Below are 17,999 nucleotides of genomic sequence, written 5' to 3' on the forward strand. Positions count from 1 at the left end.
TTGCACAAGAAACCCCTGCGGAGCGTCCACATGTGCCTTTTTGCACAAGAGCTGTAGCGCAAAAACAAGTTATTCCTCGTAGGAGGAGGAGGCATATCTACACTGTAAAAAGTCCTCTGTTCTGCTGATTGACTGTAGATTTTCTTGCACTTGAGGTGTGGAAGCTCCACAGGTTTTTGCGCAAAAATGGCTGTTTTTGCACAAAAACCTTGAAGTGTAGACATAGCCTAAAAGGATCCTGCCTAAAGTATCTTGCCCAAAAGCTAGAAGGGCATTCAACCAGAGCATACTTGGATCCCGTGACGTTTGTGGTGTTTCTGTTATGAGCATCAATGCATGCACTAGATGCTATGTAATTATGGTGGCATCCAGGGAAGATATCAGTGTGGGGAAAAGCGATCTTCCAATCCCTTTACTGACGGGATTTCCAGCTTCACCTCCATTGATAACTGGGAAGTACATACAGTGTAATGGACACATGCACTTACAAGAAAATTAGGTATTGTTTTTCTTTTTTAACTCTTCTTCCAGATGTGTTACCTACATCCATTTTACAACCCACCCTTCTTCCCTTAATAATGCATGACTTTCACTGGAAGCCTAGTGAGGTGGAAGGTGAAACAGTTGTGCCCTTTATATTGTGAGATTAAATATAGCTTATACCAGGGCAAATACAGGGTTTGCCCCATGTGTACTACTAAGGAAAACTCTCTCACCTGTGCACAAGACCTGCACGCACCTAAAGTGTAAGGTGGGTTTTGCCCACAGAAGCTCGTATTATGTATATCTCACACACACACACACACACACACACACACACACACACACACACACACACACACACACACACACACACACAGTTGTAGACTAACAGAGCTACTCTCTAAGATTTATTTTTATCAAGCACTTTTAGCTCTCAAATTTACTCATTCTTCCAGTCTCCCTTAATCCACTTTATGACTTTCTGAGTATAAATTTCCATCTTCCCCACCCCGGCTTCATGTTAAGTTGGTGGTTAGGAGTATTTAGAGTACGTCTACACTACAGAACAAAGTCGGATTAAGATATGCAACTTCAGCTACATTCATTGTGTAGCTGAAGTCAAAGTACTTTAACTTGGCTTTTGGCACTGTCTGTACTGCAGGAAGTTGAAGGAGAACACTCTTCCTTTGACTTCCCTTAATCCTCGTGGAAGCAGGGCTACTGGCATCGACCAGAGTGCCCCTCTCAGTTCGAATTAGACTATCTTTACTAGTACTGCTAATTTGAACCCTGGAAGAATCGACAGTGGTAGCTTTGATCTTCCTCTGTGGTGTAGATGTACCCATAATGCCTGTGGGTCATAGAGACAAGAGGATATTTGATCTATGCCAGCTACTAGCAAACTTTAAAAACCTGTATAACATACATAACAATATAATAGTTCATGCACCTCATTTTCAAAGCCCTGTTTGACACCACACGTAGATTTCTGCCCATGTTCTTTCCTCCTCTCTCTACAACTGCTTGTGTTCCTCCTAAATGTGTTTTTTTGTAACCTCCTGCTCAGAGCTATATCCTCTTCTATGCTGCTCTTCATGCTTTGTTCCTTCCAGTTTTTGTACACCATGTGACCACACTGCTTTGCTGAAATTTCACCTTCTAAAGAGATTTTTCCATGGAGCATTTCAACAGTAATTCACTGACATAAGTGTGTAATTGAAAATAGTAGATACGAACTACACTTCCGTTTGTGACTGGACCTTCATGTAGTTATCCACTATATTACAGATTTGTCTTGTACTGTCTGTGTCCAATTAAAGCAGCAATCCTTCATCCTTTACTTGAGCAACCTCTGAAGTCCCCTAAAGAATTCAGACTCAGGCTCTTAGACTCTCTGGGACAGGATCATATCTTCCTTTGTACTGCAAAGTTCATTGTATGTGACATGAACACATACACAATGACCTGGTGTTACTGGGTGCAATATAATATTTTAAATTAATTTTAAAAAAGAGATTAATGTACAAGTATTCCTTCCCTCTTGCACACACAGCTATAACTGGAAAATCTTCCTAAGAAGAACTAATTATTCCTGATTTGTTTTAAAAGGGGTGTTCGGTGTTGCTCTGCCACTGTGATTTACTTAAGACTAATTTCTACAACAAAATCAAACACTTAAAAATATTTTAATTTTGCTGAAAAATTAAATCTTACTGATTTTATTTTTGATCAGCCCTGTCACCTACAAGGAATGCACCAGTAAACGAACATCATATAATAGAATGCATATGTGCATAAAAAGCCTGAGTCACATTAATGTGCTGATTTGTTGAAGATCCAGACTTAAATATAAATGTCTATGCAATGTTATACTCCTTTATGCTCAGTAACAGAAGTTTTACCTGCACCTCATACATAGTAGTGGCTTCCAAAATTTAATTGATTTTTTTTTTTCTCTTGCCCAAGGACACAGTGCATCCCAAATTGGTTTAAACGCTGTTAAATTTCAAACACTGTTTTTATTATATTTATTTCTCTCTACTCTTAGTTTTGGCAGCTCTATAATGCAATCACACTTTTTGGACTGTCTAGGCATAAGGAATGTAAAGAATGGCAGGTAAGTAACATCAGAATTCTTGTTTTCTTGCAAATAAAGTTCAGATATTGATCCAAATGCCTTAGTCTGAAAACGGGCCTAGAATTTGTCAGAATAAAGTGAGTTGTATCTGTTGAATATAATACCAAACAGTTGGTAGGTATAAATAATATGACCGTGTACACTTTGTTAGCATATCTTTAAGGCTCTTAACACTTTTCTGCTTAGCATTCCTCATTGTCAACAACACGTACACATCTAGAATTCAATTGTTTTTGTATTGATCTTGATATAGAATGTGAATTGCTTAGTAAGCTGGACTCAGGCAAACAATATGCATTGTGCTATAGCTAAGTAGAAATGTATACATCCAGGAACAAAGCAAGTAGGCCATGCTTAAGTACAGGGACACTTTATCCTGGGAAGCAGTGACTCTGGAAAAACATGAGGATAGTGGTGGTCAGTCCTTTGAACATGAGCTTCCAATGTGACTCTGTGGCCGAAAAAAGCTAATGCAGTCCTGAGAGAATAAGTAGTGGAATCTTGAGTAGGTGTAGAGTAGGTTTTTTTCCTACCTCTGCATTTGACCCGGGTGTATCCGCTGCAGGAGCACTGTGCCTAGTTCTGGTGCCCATAGTTCAAGAAGGCCGTTGATAAATTGAAGCAGGTTCAGAGAAGAACCAAAAGAACAATTAAAGGGTTAGAAAACTTGCCTTCTGGTGATAGACTGAAGGAGCTCAATCTGTAGTTTAATGAAGGGGACATGACTTGATTAGAGTCTAAAAGTACTTGCATAGGGAACAAATATTTGATAATGGGCTCTTCAGACTAGCAGTGAAAGGTCTAATGTGAGCCAGTGGCTCGAAGTTTGAAACTAAACAAATTCAGGCACGATTTTTTTTTAACAGTGATTAACAGCTGGAACAAATTTTCAAGATCATGGTGGATTCTCTACCATTAGCAATCTTTAAATCAAGATTGGGCATTTTTTCTAAGAGATATACTCTTGTTCAAAAGGAATTATATGTGGGGAGTTCTTTGGGCTGTGATACACAGAGAGGTTAGACCTTTTGATACATTCTGACCTTTGAATCCAAATTAAATCTGAAGGAGTGATAGATGAAACTCCATTACACACCCGAAAGGGCAGGAAATTTCATGTGTATGTATGTTTTTAATTCAGCAGACTTTATGCCTTAGCTCTCATCATACAATCGAGCAATCAGCTTTCCTTCTTCATACAAAAGCAGGGATGCACCCTCCAGTGTTAGCTTAATATCTCCTCGTTATGCATGTAGTTCCTCTCATATAAATGAATGTTCCTACATGCCGAAACTTGGGACCAAATATAGCCCTGGCATAAGCATGAGCAACCCCACTTAATTCAGCGTAGTTAAACTGGCCCATGACATCTCCAATACACTAAAATAATGTAAAATAATTTTTGTATGAATGTAATAAACTGCCTGATGTTAAAGGCAGTAAAATCCCATTTAAATGATCATGATAGAAGTATATACCTGTTATTGAACACCTTTTAACCCTGAAGCCACTTGTTATTGTTCTGTATATTGGCTAGGATCTTCTCCCTGAATGTGTCCATCGCCTCTACTACTGCTGACAGATTCTTTAAGATTTGCTATGGCGATGTGGCAGAGACGAGGACAGTCCTGCACAATCAGTGCACAATCTGACCCATGAGATTTGGTTGCCTCTTTAAATGTACTTACTGAAGGACAAATACTGTTGGATCTAAAATAGGACAATAGAAGTCAGCCAATATATCAATCAGACTTTTTGTCCTATTGCGTGGAAAGACTATAAACCTTTTTCATAGACTCCATGCTGAAGAGAAGACCTGTCATTTTGCATACAGCTTTCATATATAGCAAAGGTAGGGAACCTTTTTTGGGTTGGGGGCTGCTGAACCACAGAAAAATAAGTTGGGGGGAGCCACACACCAGTGAGAGGAGGGGGGGAAAACTAATCCCAAACCCTCACTGATGTGGCCCCCAACTGAGAAGGATAAAGACACTCCCCACATTCCCCTCACACACCAGAACCTAGGGGGGCCCAGTCAGTACATTTTGTGTGGTCTAACCCCACAGGGGAGAGTGGCGAGGGGGCTGGAGCACCAGGACAGGCTCCCCAATCCTGTGAGGAGCCTTCAGCTGTGAGGGACCACACCCAGCCCCTGGCCTTAGATTCTTCCTCTCCCTTCCCCCCCACATATATTGTCATTTAAGTTTTAAGTAAAGAGTTTGCCTAGTGCAGGGATGGGCAAGACAGCCTCTGTGGACCGGATCCAATCTGCCAAGCTGGTGGTTTCAGCCTGTGACCTCAGCCTCTAGGCCATTAGAGACCTGGGGGGCTGGGGAGACCTCAAAGTCTCCCCACCACCAGCAGGTGTGCAGGGCACCAGAGTGGATCCACTGGCTGCCTTTAAACAGCCAGAGATTCTCTGTAGGTGCTGCAAACCTTTGACAGGCTGGAGGCAGGGGGTGAGGGACTTCATATGCTCCCTCCCCCACCCCCAAGCCCTGATTAGCCTGGGGGCAGGGAGAGTGCATGAAATCTGTCTCCTGCTGCTGTGCCTAGAGGGAACTGCCAGCTGTTTTAAAAACAGCTAATGATTCTGTGGGTGTGGAGGCAAAGACTTCACAAAGTTCCCTACCCCCAGGCCAATTGGGGTCTGTGGGCAGGAGAGCACGAGAAGTCTCCTGGTGCTGCCCCTTCCGCCCAAGGCCCAATCCCTTCTGGGATGGCCAGCCACTTCAGAAATGTATGAAGTGGCCCCCTTTTAAAAATGATTGCCCACCCCTGGCCTAATGGGATGTTTGTGCATGTATGTGTTGCGTATGGCTAGGAGCCCCTTATTTGAAAAAAAAAAAAAAAAACAACCTCCAAATCTAACTGCTGTCATAAAAGGAATACTTCTATCAAATAAATCATCATTTTTCTATTTTGTTTTTCTTCCCCCTCCCAGGTTTTTGTACTGGCTCTCACATTTCTGCTGCTCTTCCTTGGAAATTTTCTTACTACTTTAAAAGTGGTGCACACTAAGCTACAGAAAAACAAAGATGAAATGAAGAAACTGTAAAACTGGATTACTGTGGTGGACACTAAAATGAGGGATCTGTCATCTTCTCACTCGTAGCAGATAATTTATCAAACTGAACCTGGTAAACAGCAGCTATATTGCAAACAAACCCTGGAAGAAATCCCTGTTCATGTTATGCTAAGAATGTGAACTCTCCTGGCACAGACTGCTGTACAGTATTATGCAAGCACTGCTCTTCAGCATGCAGCCCTATTATTTAAGTATATTTAATACAAAACACAGTTGGTGTTTTTCCTTTGTATAGACAGCAGTCATATGGCATGCACCTGCCGGAACAAACACTAGTCTTGGGAGAAAGTGGTATTTTATTTGTTGTTGGGCTGGGTTTTTTTGGTCCATCACTATTTTATTTCTGAAATTCCTGGTACTACATTAGTAAAACTCTAAAAATTCTTTAGGTCAACTGGTAATGAAGACCTAATGTCTATCTCTAAAACTGTTAATTAAAATACTATATTTTCAGTGGCCTATGCTAACCTGTGTGTACTGTGAAACTTGCCCATATTTGTACCATGCTGCTATGCACACTTTTTAAAAACCTATTTAAAGAACAAACTTTTTTAAGTTAATGGTTTAACTGGTTATGTTTTGTTATTGGCTTTGTTTGCGGGAAGCCTGGTAATACTCAGCTAGAGATCAGATAATCTGGTCAGCCCTGAAAAACGCACAAAATAAATAGTACAACACAAAGCAGTTTGAAGACCTTCTTTTAAATACTGTCTTTAAGATTGTTTTCCAAAACTGTTTTCTTTCTGAAAATAGCTCTGACTGACAGTTGTAATTGTGGTACTTGTGCATTTAGTTACTTTAATTTTCTCATTTCTAGTTTCCAATGCTATGTTTATGGAAACAGATCAATAGGCATGATTAATACTTACTAATTAATAATACTGTACTAGTTTGGTTACCCGAATTATCAAGCTGCCTGCTAGATTTAAGTGAAACTGAAATTTTCCTCCAGCAAGCAGAACTGAGCCCAGATGTTGACTCTCCTTTCACTTACCATTCTTTTACTTCTTGTCATTCTGATTTTAAATTTGCTTATCCAATGTAGCTAATTCATTTGTCTTCCATTAATGCCCATATATCCTAACATGGTGTATAAACACTATAGGCAGAATTCTGCTGTCTTGCACACTGTTCAAACTCAATAACCTCACTTGTGTTGCATGAGACATGAATGGTGGCTGTGTTTGGCCTAGTGTGATTATTTTAAAATTGTACCCGGTCACAAATTTAATATGCTTACACACGCATTGCAGCTTCTGAAATAGTTCATTAAAGTGTATTTTGGTGCTTCTGCTTTTCAGGAGGAGTAACTGTACACTTGACCTTGCATGGTCGACTTTAGTGTAGTGCAGATGGAGTGCTAAGAGAGCCAATGTACTGGGACTGCAGGAAGTGTCCCACTGTGACCACTCTGGCTAGGACTTTCAACTCTGCTTCTCTCCAGGTGAACAGGAACAGCCCTGGGAAAATTTGAATTTCATTTTCTATGTGGCCAGCATGGCGTGCAAACCTGAGAGCAGGCAGGCAGCACAGGTGACCATGAATGCCCAGACTGAAAACAAGCACCAGCATGGAGTGTGCAGGAGATCCTGGACCTCATTGCTGTGTGGGGAGAGGAATCCATTCAGGCAGAACCATGAACCAACAAAAGAAATGCTGATATCTATGCTAGGATTGCAAAGGCCATGGTGGAGAAAGGATACACCAGAGATGCCCAGCAGTGTTGCATGAAAATAAAGGAGCTCAGGCAAGCATACCAGGAGATGAAGGAAGCAAATGGATGTTCTGGGTCATTGCTGCAAACATGCGGCTTCTTTGAGTAGCTGCGTGGGATTCTAGTTTCCCAAGCCAGTCTGTGGATTCCTCCCAAGACACTTCTCGGACAGGCTCAGGCAGCAGCATGGAGGACGAGGAGACCGGTCAGCAGGCAAGTGCAACATCAGATCTCACTAACAGCCAGAAACTTGAACTTTGGGGACAATCCCTTCCTCCCAAGATGTTTCTGCTGGGCTCTGAGGGCAGGGAGGACACTTCTAGTGAGTTCACATTTTTAATCCATGCTACAATTGGGAGTGATCTGTGGTGGCCGTTCTGCCCACACTGCAGAGGCTCCACAGACCAGCTCCTTAACCTCCCTGCACAAAGCTCTCCTAGTGTAACTCTTTTATCCTTTTCACAAGATTTCTTCAGAGGCCTGTCTTATTCCATCCTCCCATGGTAGGCCACCTTTCCACTCCTAGATGTCAGTAAGTGCAGCATCAGGTTTGGGCTTCTGGCCACATTGACACAGCATCCACTCCTTATCAGTCTTCTCCAAATTAGACTGATATCACATGTGATGACCTGGATGGAGTAGGGGTGTTACCCGCACAAATTTCTCTATCCCTTCCGCACTGTAGGGACACCCACCTTTACGTAGTGCCTAGGGCTCAAGGTGCAACCCTATTAATTTATACACCCACCCTTACCCAATTCCTAGGGCTCAGGGTATAACAACACAGGTTGGCAGGATCTGTAGCCACTGAAAGAGATTCACACAGTAATATCCTTATCCCCTATTTATTGACAATTCCCAAACAAGCAGAATACACATGCTAAGCCCACAGTGTCATGCTCACCAATCCTGATAAAGGCAGGCAGACTTCCCCTGTTGGCCAGGCAAGGTCAGTCTCTCTGGTCTTAGGCTGTGTCCTTGAGGTCAGTTCTTCTTTTCCAGGTCTTCTCCCACCCCCACCTCCCTTAGGTATACCGTAGCTAATTATTTTAGTATAATTGTACTAACCAATACTAATAAAATTACCTAACCAATCATACCCCATCACCTTAACTGATTTTACACCTAGCAAAATTAATTATACAGCAGACAAACAGTTACAAACCTGACAGAGATCACACAGACAAACAATAGGGAAGTGTAGTGACAATGATCATAGGATGAGGATTCCACAACATCCTCTATTGATAAGCAGTTTCTTGCCAGACAGAAGGGTAAAGAAATCTTAAGTATCCCCAACCTTGAGATCTATTTCTTTATCTGGTGACAGTGGGGGAGCTATCAAGGGCAAAGTCCACTCTTCACAGCCTTAATGTGATGCTTTGTAATACAATTTAGATGAAACTGTGAGTATGTGTCTCCAGGCCTTACAGTAATGGCTGTTACTCTTCAGTCTGGCTGCAGAAGATGGCTTTGGTTCAGGCCTAGCACAGGCCTTCCAATGTGGCTACAGAAAAGCCATATTGTTACAGGGGTAGCTGTTGTAAGTGACACCATGGCTGTATAGTTCTCCACTTATCCCCAATCCCACTTCTGCCTTGCCACCACACCCAGACCTCCTCAGATCCCCTGCCTGTAGGCTCCCATAGGAAGGAAAAGTTGTACTTTTCCAGCAACAGTCATTGTGTGAGTCCCTGCCCCTGCAGTAGTGTTTTCCTCTACTCACTTAATCCCTTGTCCAAGTGGGCAGATTGCACTTGGTCTTTGAACATGTCAGCCCTGGTAGGTTTCGTTTCCCAGTGCCACCTGGAGGCTTGAGTCCTGACCTGCCCCTTACTATGCCTGCCACCAGAATCCAGTTGCTCCCACAAGATCTGTGGTGTACTTGCTGCATAGTAGGTACTTACAAACAAACTTTGGACAAGCCTTCCTTTATGCTAAGAGATGAGGTTTTATTTTCCACAGTTCATCTCTTGTGAAGTCTGCCCTTCACTTTTTGTTACAGGGGGCCTGCTGCACACTCCCCTAGGTCAAGCTCCTCCAGCTGTTTGGCTAGCACAGATGTGAAAATGAAAACCTATTAGGGCTGACTTTATTCAAGGACCAAGTGCAATCTGCCCACTTCGACAGGGAGGGATTAAGTGAGTAGAGGAAAATAGCTGCTGCAGGAGGTGAGAGTGGAGCCTGAGGACAGGAGCATGTGCAGGGAATGTGAAGTGAAAATGCAGGGGAAAGTCTTGGCAGTCATGACAGAGATGATGACAAACATGGTGGACTTCTAGGAGAGCCAAATGCACAGGCACCCCTTCCTGCCTTTGTGAACCCACATTCCTTCCTCTCCAAGTTCCATAGTCAAGGAGCAGTGAGTCTCAGCCAGTAAGGGCCCTGTCCTCAGCAAGGAGCTGCTGCTGCAGCTGAGGAAGAAGTGCTTCTCTCCAGCCAGGCAGTGCTATGTGGGGAGCCTTGAGCCTCTGTCTGGGTGAGGCTCATTAAGCAGCTGCAGGGCCCTGCTGCCACACAGCTTAGAGGGAACTTTGCTCCCACCCTGAACTCCTGTCCATGTTTCTTTGTGCTCCCTAAGTAAAAATGGATGATTTCTCAACAACAGTTGCTTTATTGCTTGTGCTGCGTGAGGGGAGGCAGTTACAGACAAGTACACCTTGTTTAGAGCAACACACACGACTGGCCATTCACAACACTTTTTTTCAAAGCTTATCTGATTTGCAGTGCACTTCAGTAAACTCTCCTTACTGCCCTGGTGTCTGGCTCCTGATTATTAGTGGCTCCCTTAGCCCTCCATTCTAGCAACCAATTTCTCCCTTTCACAGATATTATGGAGCATACAACAAGCTGTCACAGCTTGGGAATGTTGCTTTTAAGCTCTAACCTACTCAATAAACTGCAAAACCTCCCCTTTGAATATCCAAGAGCAAATTCTACCACCATTCTATACTTGCTCAGCCTGTAGTTGAACTGCTCCTTATTACAGTCCAGGCTGTCTGTTGACGGCTTCATGAGGCATGGGAGCAAGAGGTAGGTTGGGTCTCCAAGGATCTTTATTGGCATTTCAACACCTACGATGTTAATTTTCCTGTCTGGGGAAAAATGTTCCATTTTGCAGCTTTCTGAAGAGGCAGGAGTTCTTAAAGATGGTCACATCATGCACCCTTTCCAACCTTCCTATGCTGATGTCTGTGAAATGCCCCTGTGATCTAAGGGCACCTAGAACACCATCAAAAAGTGCTCCTTGCTATTTGTTCTCTTTGGCCGTCCCTCTGTCGCACCACCACAGTTAAGAAACTCTATCGTGGCAAAGTTCTCCACTGTATCCTGCGCATCAGAGGTTGGCAACCAACAGCGCACAAGCCAATTTTCCGTGGCACATGGGGTTGGAGCTCAGTTCCCCCCCCCACCTCCACCCCACTCCCAGTGCAGCAGTGAGCCCATGCTGTGGCTTTAGCCTCAGCCAGGTAGTTGCAGGCTGGTACTCCCTGCTGGGCGGGGAGGTAGGAGATGTGTGTGCACGTCCCTGGGGCTGCCCCTGCCTGGCCTGGGTGTGCATCTCCCAGGAGTTAAGTGGTTAACACATGTACACATGAGCTACAGGCTCTGCTCTTTGCTCTAGGAGGGGCCAGGGGCTGGGCCAGCTCCATAGATTGGGGCTGGGTGGCTGGTCACACATGGGCACTGAGGTGGGGGGGGAGCAGGGAGCCCCTTCGCCAGTGACCCACTACACACAGACTCACAGGCTGCAGGTGAGGTGTGAGCCCTGGGCAAAATGGCTAGGCTGGGCAGAGAAGTGAGTCTGCCTCTTTCCTCAATCTGCTTATTAAGTTTGCAGATGATACCAAACTGGGAGGGGTTGTGACTGCTGTGGAGGATAGGGTCAGAATTCAAAATGATCTGGACAAATTGGAGAAATGGTCTGAGGAAAACAGGATGAAGTTTAATAAAGACAAATGCAAAGTGCTCCACTTAGGAAGGAACAATCAGTTTCACACATACAGAGTGGGAAGCGACTGTCTAGGAAGGAGTTTGGCAGAAAGGGATCTAGGGGTCATAGTGGACCACGAGCTGAATATGAGTCAGCAATGTGATGCTGTTGCAAAGAAAGCAAACATGATTCTGGGATGCATTAACAGGTGTGTTGTGAGCAAGACACAAGAAGCCATTCTTCCGCTTTTCTCTGCGCTGGTTAGGCCTCAATTGGAGTACGGTGTCCAGTTCTGGGCACCGTATTTCAAGAAAGAGGTGGAGAAATTGGAGAGGGTCCAGAGAAGAGCAATGAGAATGATTAAAGGTCTAGAGAACATGACCTCCGAGAGAAGGCTGAAAGAATTGGGTTTGTTTAGTTCAGAAGAGAGAAGACTGAGGAGGGACATGATAGCCGTTTTCAGGTATCTAAAAGGGTGTCACAAGGAGGAGGGAGAAAACGTGTTCATCTTGGCCTCTGAGGCTAGAACAAGCAGCAATGGGCTTAAACTGCAACAAGGGAGGTTTAGGTTGGACATTAGGAAAACGGTCCTAACTTTCAGGGTGGTTAAACACTGGAATAAATGGCCCTGGGAGGTTGTGGAATCTCCATCTGTGGAGATATTTAAGAGTAGGTTAGATAAATGTCTATCAGGGATGATCTAGACAGTATTTGGTCCTGCCATGAGGGCAGGGGACTGGACTCGACCTCTCGAGGTCCCTTCCAGTCCTAGTATTCTATGATTCCTCCTGGCCCCAACTTGCCCCAGTGCTGCTTCCAGGGGATGCGAGTCCCAGCACTGCAGTGAGTATGCTGAGGGGAAGAGGGATGTGGGAGGAGAAGCAGTGTGAAGGAGGGGGCAAGGGCTGCACTGAGGGGGGAAATGTTTCCTTTGGAGAAGCTGCACTTTACTCCCTACTCTTTTGCCTCCCTTCCCCCCATCACAGCAGGATCTTCTTTTCATCTTGTCAATGTGTGAATGAGAATTTCAACCCATTTGCACAATAATCAACCAGCCACAAGGGTTGTGATGTGCAGCTCTTTGGCTGCACTCCCACCCTCTCACCTTTTCTGCAGTACTCCCCTCACATCCTCAAACTCCCTCTGGTATCCCCACCCTACACCCTCTCCTGCCACCAAACTTGCTTCCAGATCCTACTCTTCTCACCCCCTTGTGCATCCCATCTCCTGCCCAGATTCAGCATCCCTAGCCCATGTGCTGGCAGCCCTGTCCCCCACACTGAACCTAAGGAGGTCCCCAAAATCCACTAACCCTGGAATCCCAGAAGAGTAAATCTGGCCTATGGGAAGTCCTGAACCTCAGTCCTCCCAGTCCCTTTCCCTCACCCCATGGGGCCGGAATGCCAGAAGAGTGAAGTGTCTCAGTTGGGGGCCACATCAGTGAAGACTGGAGGTTTTTGGAGTTTTTTTGCTTTTTGCTTGTGTGTTCCTCAACTGATTTTTCTGTGGGTCAGTGGCCCTGTCCCAAAAAAGGGTTCCACCCCCCTGCTGTAAATAAAGGAAACACCAAAACCTTTTCTATCGGACATAAATTAATATTTTACTTTATTTAAAATGAGGTTTGATCAACTAACCCGAGAAAGATAAAATGCGTAGTCTGTTTCATAATTTAAATTAAACCATTCTCCCTTGCTGCAGTACTAGCAAAATGGCTCAGGTGTAATTATGTAATTAATGGTGAATTTCTATTCGCAACTGGTGGGCTGCAGAAAAGTTTAATTGAGTCAGGTGGTCCACTGGGTGTGCGGTGGAGAGAACCGTTCTCCCCCTCCTGGGAGAGCAGCATAACCCAGGGCAGGAGGGTTAAATGTTGGCACAACACTTCAGAAAGGTTGCTGCCCCCTGCTGCACATTTCTCAGAGTCACTATCTTTCCTAGCAAAAGGATATTCACTGGCTACTTGCATCACAACATCTCTCCCCCATAGATTGCTATACAATAATTCCTTATTTAACACTATAGGTGCGTTTCTGAAAACATTTGTGCTAAGCAAAAATGTGCGATGTGGGGGTCAATTTTCCCATTAAAAATAATGGAAAAGGTGGGGTAGCGTTTCAGGTAGTGGTGGCAAAGTCAATTTTTTGTTGTTGCTGAGTCATCAACAGCAACATTAGATATCTAGCAACACAAGGTATCTAGCAACGCAAGTCACCGCAGTTCGTTAAAACACAAAGGTAAACACGTGAGTGAGCGGAGGAGCGCTGTGACTACATGTATTCATCCACTCATGCATATTACCACTGTTTTTACCAACTTATACCGCTGCACAAAGTAGTCTGCCACTTGATAATTTTTGTGTTTTTTCAGGACGGTCATGTTATTAGAAAAACGTTCCCTAAAAGAAATCATGCTGTTGTGAAAACATGTTACACAGGCATGTGTTAAAATGAGTACTTACTGTGCTCCAAATAGATTCCCAACTGACTGGCAGCTGTCTGGCATTGCAAACTTCCACAGGGCTATTGCCACTTGCTTCTCAACTATAAGAGCAGGTCTCATTCTGGTATTCTTGTGCTTCAGGGTGGAGGAAAGCAATTTGCAAACTTCCATGAAAGTGGCCTTAGGCATGTGAAAGTTGTACAGCTGCTGCTGCTGATCATCCCATACCTGCATAACTATGTGGTCCCACCAGTCTGTGTTTGTCCTATGACACCAGAACTAGTGTTCTTGTGTCAGTAGGATAAAATTCTGCCATCATCTGCCATTGGTCATCTCAAATGCTTCACAAAAGAATCTGACTATGGCCTGCCAAAGTTCTTCCTCATTCCAGTGGGCCCTGAATATGCTCTGGATATATAATATACAGTATATGATGCAAGCTGGTCAGTATGATTGCCATAGTATTTTGCTGCTGAACAGGTTCCATGCCTATCCTGCTATGGCATCTACATGCATAACCAGGGAAAAAAGGGTGCAAAAATATTGTTTCCTTTTGCTTTCAAGCAGGGTGGGAGAGATGAGTGAATTATGGGACACAAACATGCAGCCAGAACTACACACAGCACTGGGTGCATAACCCAGAATGCAATGGGGCGACAGGAACTGTTAGTATGTCCCCAATAGGATGGCTATGTTGAACGCTTGCCCACAATGGGGACATGCACCTTCAATTTTACAAAATTGGTGCTAGAAAATTGACCTTAATAAATTCAACCTTGTCTCTCAGTGTAGACTAAGCCTCGGACATTACTCATAGAAGAAAAATTAGATTTTCATTTAAGAGTGATGCTGAAACCTGTTGGATCTGACCAATAAATACATTGTCAGCTAAAGTAAAAACGAATGTTAGTTTTAATGTTTAGCTACATTTATCTTGATTTCCCCTATAATAGCAAAATGTCATTCCATAGAATGGTAAGATGGGTAATATATTTTATTGGAACAACTTCCTCGACCACGGAATGCTATTTCAGGAAGGACTGCTAGGCCGAGATAGCGTTCACCTTTTGAGGAGGGGGAAGACCCTATTTGGATACAGACTGGCTAACCTAGTGAGGAGGGCTTTAAACTAGGTTCGAATGGGACAGGTAAGCAAAGCCCACAGGTAAGTGGAGAACATGGAGACCTGGGAGATGGGTCAGAAATGGGAGGGAGCATGGGTTATAATGGCAGAGAGAAAGGAGAGTCAGGGCAAAACGGGAAGGCAAGGTCAAATCAGGATCTTAGATGCCTATATAAAAATGTGAGAATTATGGGTAATAAGCAGGAAGAACTGGAAGTGCTAATCAAGAAGTATAATAATGACATTGTTGGCATCACAGAAACTTGGTGGGATAATACACACGATTGGAATATTTGTATGGAAGGGTACAGCTTGCTCAGGAAGGATAGACAGGGGAAAAAGGGAGGAGGTGTTGCCTTATACATTAAAAATGAACACACTTGGAGTCAGGTGGAGATGGACATAGGAGACGGAAGTGTTGAGAGTCTCTGGGTTAGGCTAAAAGGGGTTAAAAACAAGGGTGATGTCATGCCAGGAGTCTACTACAGGCCACCTACCCAGGTGGAAGAAGTGGATGAGGCTTTTTTTAAACAACTAACAAAATCGTCCAAAGCCCAAGATTTGGTGGTGATGGGGGACTTCAACTATCCAGATATATATTGGGAAAATAACACAGAGAGGCACAGACTATCCAATAAGTTCTTGGACTGCATTGGAGACTTTATTTCAGAAGGTTGAAAAAGCTACTAAGGGGGAAGCTGTTCTAGATTTGATCCTAACAAATAGGGAGGAACTGGTTGAGAATTTGAAAGTGGAAGGCAGCTTGGGTGAAAGTGATCATGAAATCATCACGTTTACAATTCTAAGGAAGGGTAGAAGGGAGAACAGCAAAATAGAGACAATGGATTTCAGGAAGGTGGATTTTGGTAAGCTCAGAGAGGAATTCCATGGGAATCAAGACTGAGGGGAAAAACAACTGAGGACACTTGGCAATTTTTCAAAGGGACATTGTTAAGGACTCAAAAGCAAGCTATTCCGCTGCATCGGAAAGAGAGAAAATATGGCAAAAGACCGCCTTGGCTTAACAATGAGATCTTGCATCATCTAAAAATAAAAAAGGAGTCATATAAAAAATGGAAAGTAGGACAAATTACAAAGAATGAATATAGGCAAACAGCACAGGAATGCAGGGGCAAGATTAGAAAGGAAAAGGCACAAAATGAGCACAAACTAGCTATGGGAATAAAGGGAAACAAGAAGACTTTTTATAAATACATTTGAAGTAAGAGGAAGACTAAGGAAAGGGTAGACCCACTGGTCAGTGAGGAGCAAGAAACAGTAACAGGAAACATGGAAATGGCAGAGATTCTTAATGGCTTCTTTGTTTCAGTCTTCATCGAGAAGTCTGAAGGAATGCCTAACATAGTGAATGCTAGTGGGAAGGGGGGAGGTTTGGAAGATAAAATAAAAAAAGAACAAGTTAAAAATCACCTAGAAAAGTTAGATGCCTGCAAGTCACCAGGGCCTGATGAAATGCATCCTAGAATACTCAAGGAGCTGATAGAGGAGGTATCTGAGCCTCTAGCTATCCTTCTTGGAAAACCATGGGAGACAGGAGAGATTCCAGAAGACTGGAAAAGGGCAAATATAGTGCCCATTTATAAAAAGGGAAATAAGAACAACCCAGGAAACTACAGACCAGTTAGTTTAACTTCTGTGCCAGGGAAGATAATGGAGCAAGTAATTAAGGCAATCATCTGTAAACACTTGGAATGTGGCAAGGTGATAGAGAACAACCAGCATGGATTTGTAAAGAATAAATCATGTCAAACCAATCTGATAGCTTTCTTTGATAGGATAATGAGTCTTGTGGATAAGGGAGAAGCGGTGGATGTGGTATACCTAGACTTTAGTAAGGCGTTTGATACGGTCTCGCATTATATTCTTATCAATAAACTAGGCAAATACAACTTAGATGGGGCTACTATAAGGTGGGTGCATAACTGGCTGGATAACCGTACTCAGAGAGTAGTTATTAATGGTTCACAATCCTGCTGGAAAGGTATAACAAGTGGGGTTCCGCAGGGGTCTGTTTTGGGACCAGTTCTGTTCAATATCTTCATAAACGATTTAGATATTGGCATAGAAAGTACGCTTATTAAGTTTGCAGATGACACCAAACTGGGAGAGGTTGTGACTGCTTTGGAGGATAGGGTCATAATTCAAAATCAACTGGGCAAACTGGAGAAATGGTCTAAGGTAAACAGGATGAAGTTTAATAAAGACAAATGCAAAGTGCTCCACTTAGGAAGGAACAATCAGTTTCACACATACAGAATGGGAAGCAACTGTCTAGGAAGGAGTACGGCAGAAAGAGATCTAGGGGTTATAGTGGACACCAAACTGAATCAGAGTCAGCAGTGTGATGCTGTTGCAAAAAAAGCAAACATGATTCTGGAATGCATTAACAGGTATGTTGTGAGCAAGACGCGAGAAGTCATTCTTCCGCTTTAATCTGCACTGGTTAGGCCTCAGTTGGAGTATTGTGTTCAGTTCTGGGCACTGTATTTCAAGAAAGATGTGGAGAAATTGGAGAGGGTCCAGAGAAGAGCAACAAGAATGATTAAAGGTCTAGAGAACATGACCTATGAAAGAAGGCTGAAAGAACTGGATTTGTTTAGTTTAGAAAAGAGAAGACTGAGGAGGGACATGATAGCCGTTTTCAGGTATCTAAAAGGGTGTCATAGCGAGAATCACAGGTTCGATGATGCATACCCAAGGGGGGAAGGACAGAACCAGCTGGACAGTTTTAGCAAATAAAGGATATTTATTTATGACAGTGATGAATTTATAGTATTTATTATTTATTCTATGATTTCTAGTTAAACGTGTCAGAGGTATAAGGATGGGAATGGCAAGGGTAATAGTCTCTATTCTAACAATATCCAGCTACACTAATTAAGTAAGAGTGATAACTACAAACTCTATGTACTACCCAAAACAACTCGAACACTAAGCTTATACAACAAAGAAAATCAAATCATAAATACCAACTTACACAGCACACGGAACATTTCACAGATATCGGTTCTGTTGTGAAGGCCTTGGTTACGCCCAAGAGTCGGGGGAGGTGGCTGGTCA

General features: G+C 43.4%; 1 protein-coding gene across 4 annotated transcripts in view; it reads left to right on the plus strand.

The window, feature by feature from the left end:
- The window catches only part of TMEM120B (transmembrane protein 120B), a 49,105-nt gene extending 42,716 nt beyond the window's left edge, over positions 1-6,389 (plus strand). The window contains exons 11-13 of one of the 4 annotated variants that reach the window (XM_075898635.2): positions 2,531-2,599; positions 4,416-4,472; positions 5,565-5,635. In XM_075898635.2, the coding sequence (XP_075754750.1) occupies positions 2,531-2,599; positions 4,416-4,427 (81 nt within the window). In that variant the 3' untranslated portion in view covers positions 4,428-4,472; positions 5,565-5,635. The other 3 variants (XM_089775124.1, XM_089775123.1, XM_075898634.2) reach the window with 3 other exon arrangements.
- Positions 6,390-17,999: the final 11,610 nt, after the last annotated feature.

Source organism: Pelodiscus sinensis, chromosome Z (assembly GCF_052426305.1).
Source record: "Pelodiscus sinensis isolate ZL-2025 chromosome Z, ASM5242630v1, whole genome shotgun sequence".
Taxonomy (NCBI): Eukaryota; Metazoa; Chordata; order Testudines; family Trionychidae; genus Pelodiscus; species Pelodiscus sinensis.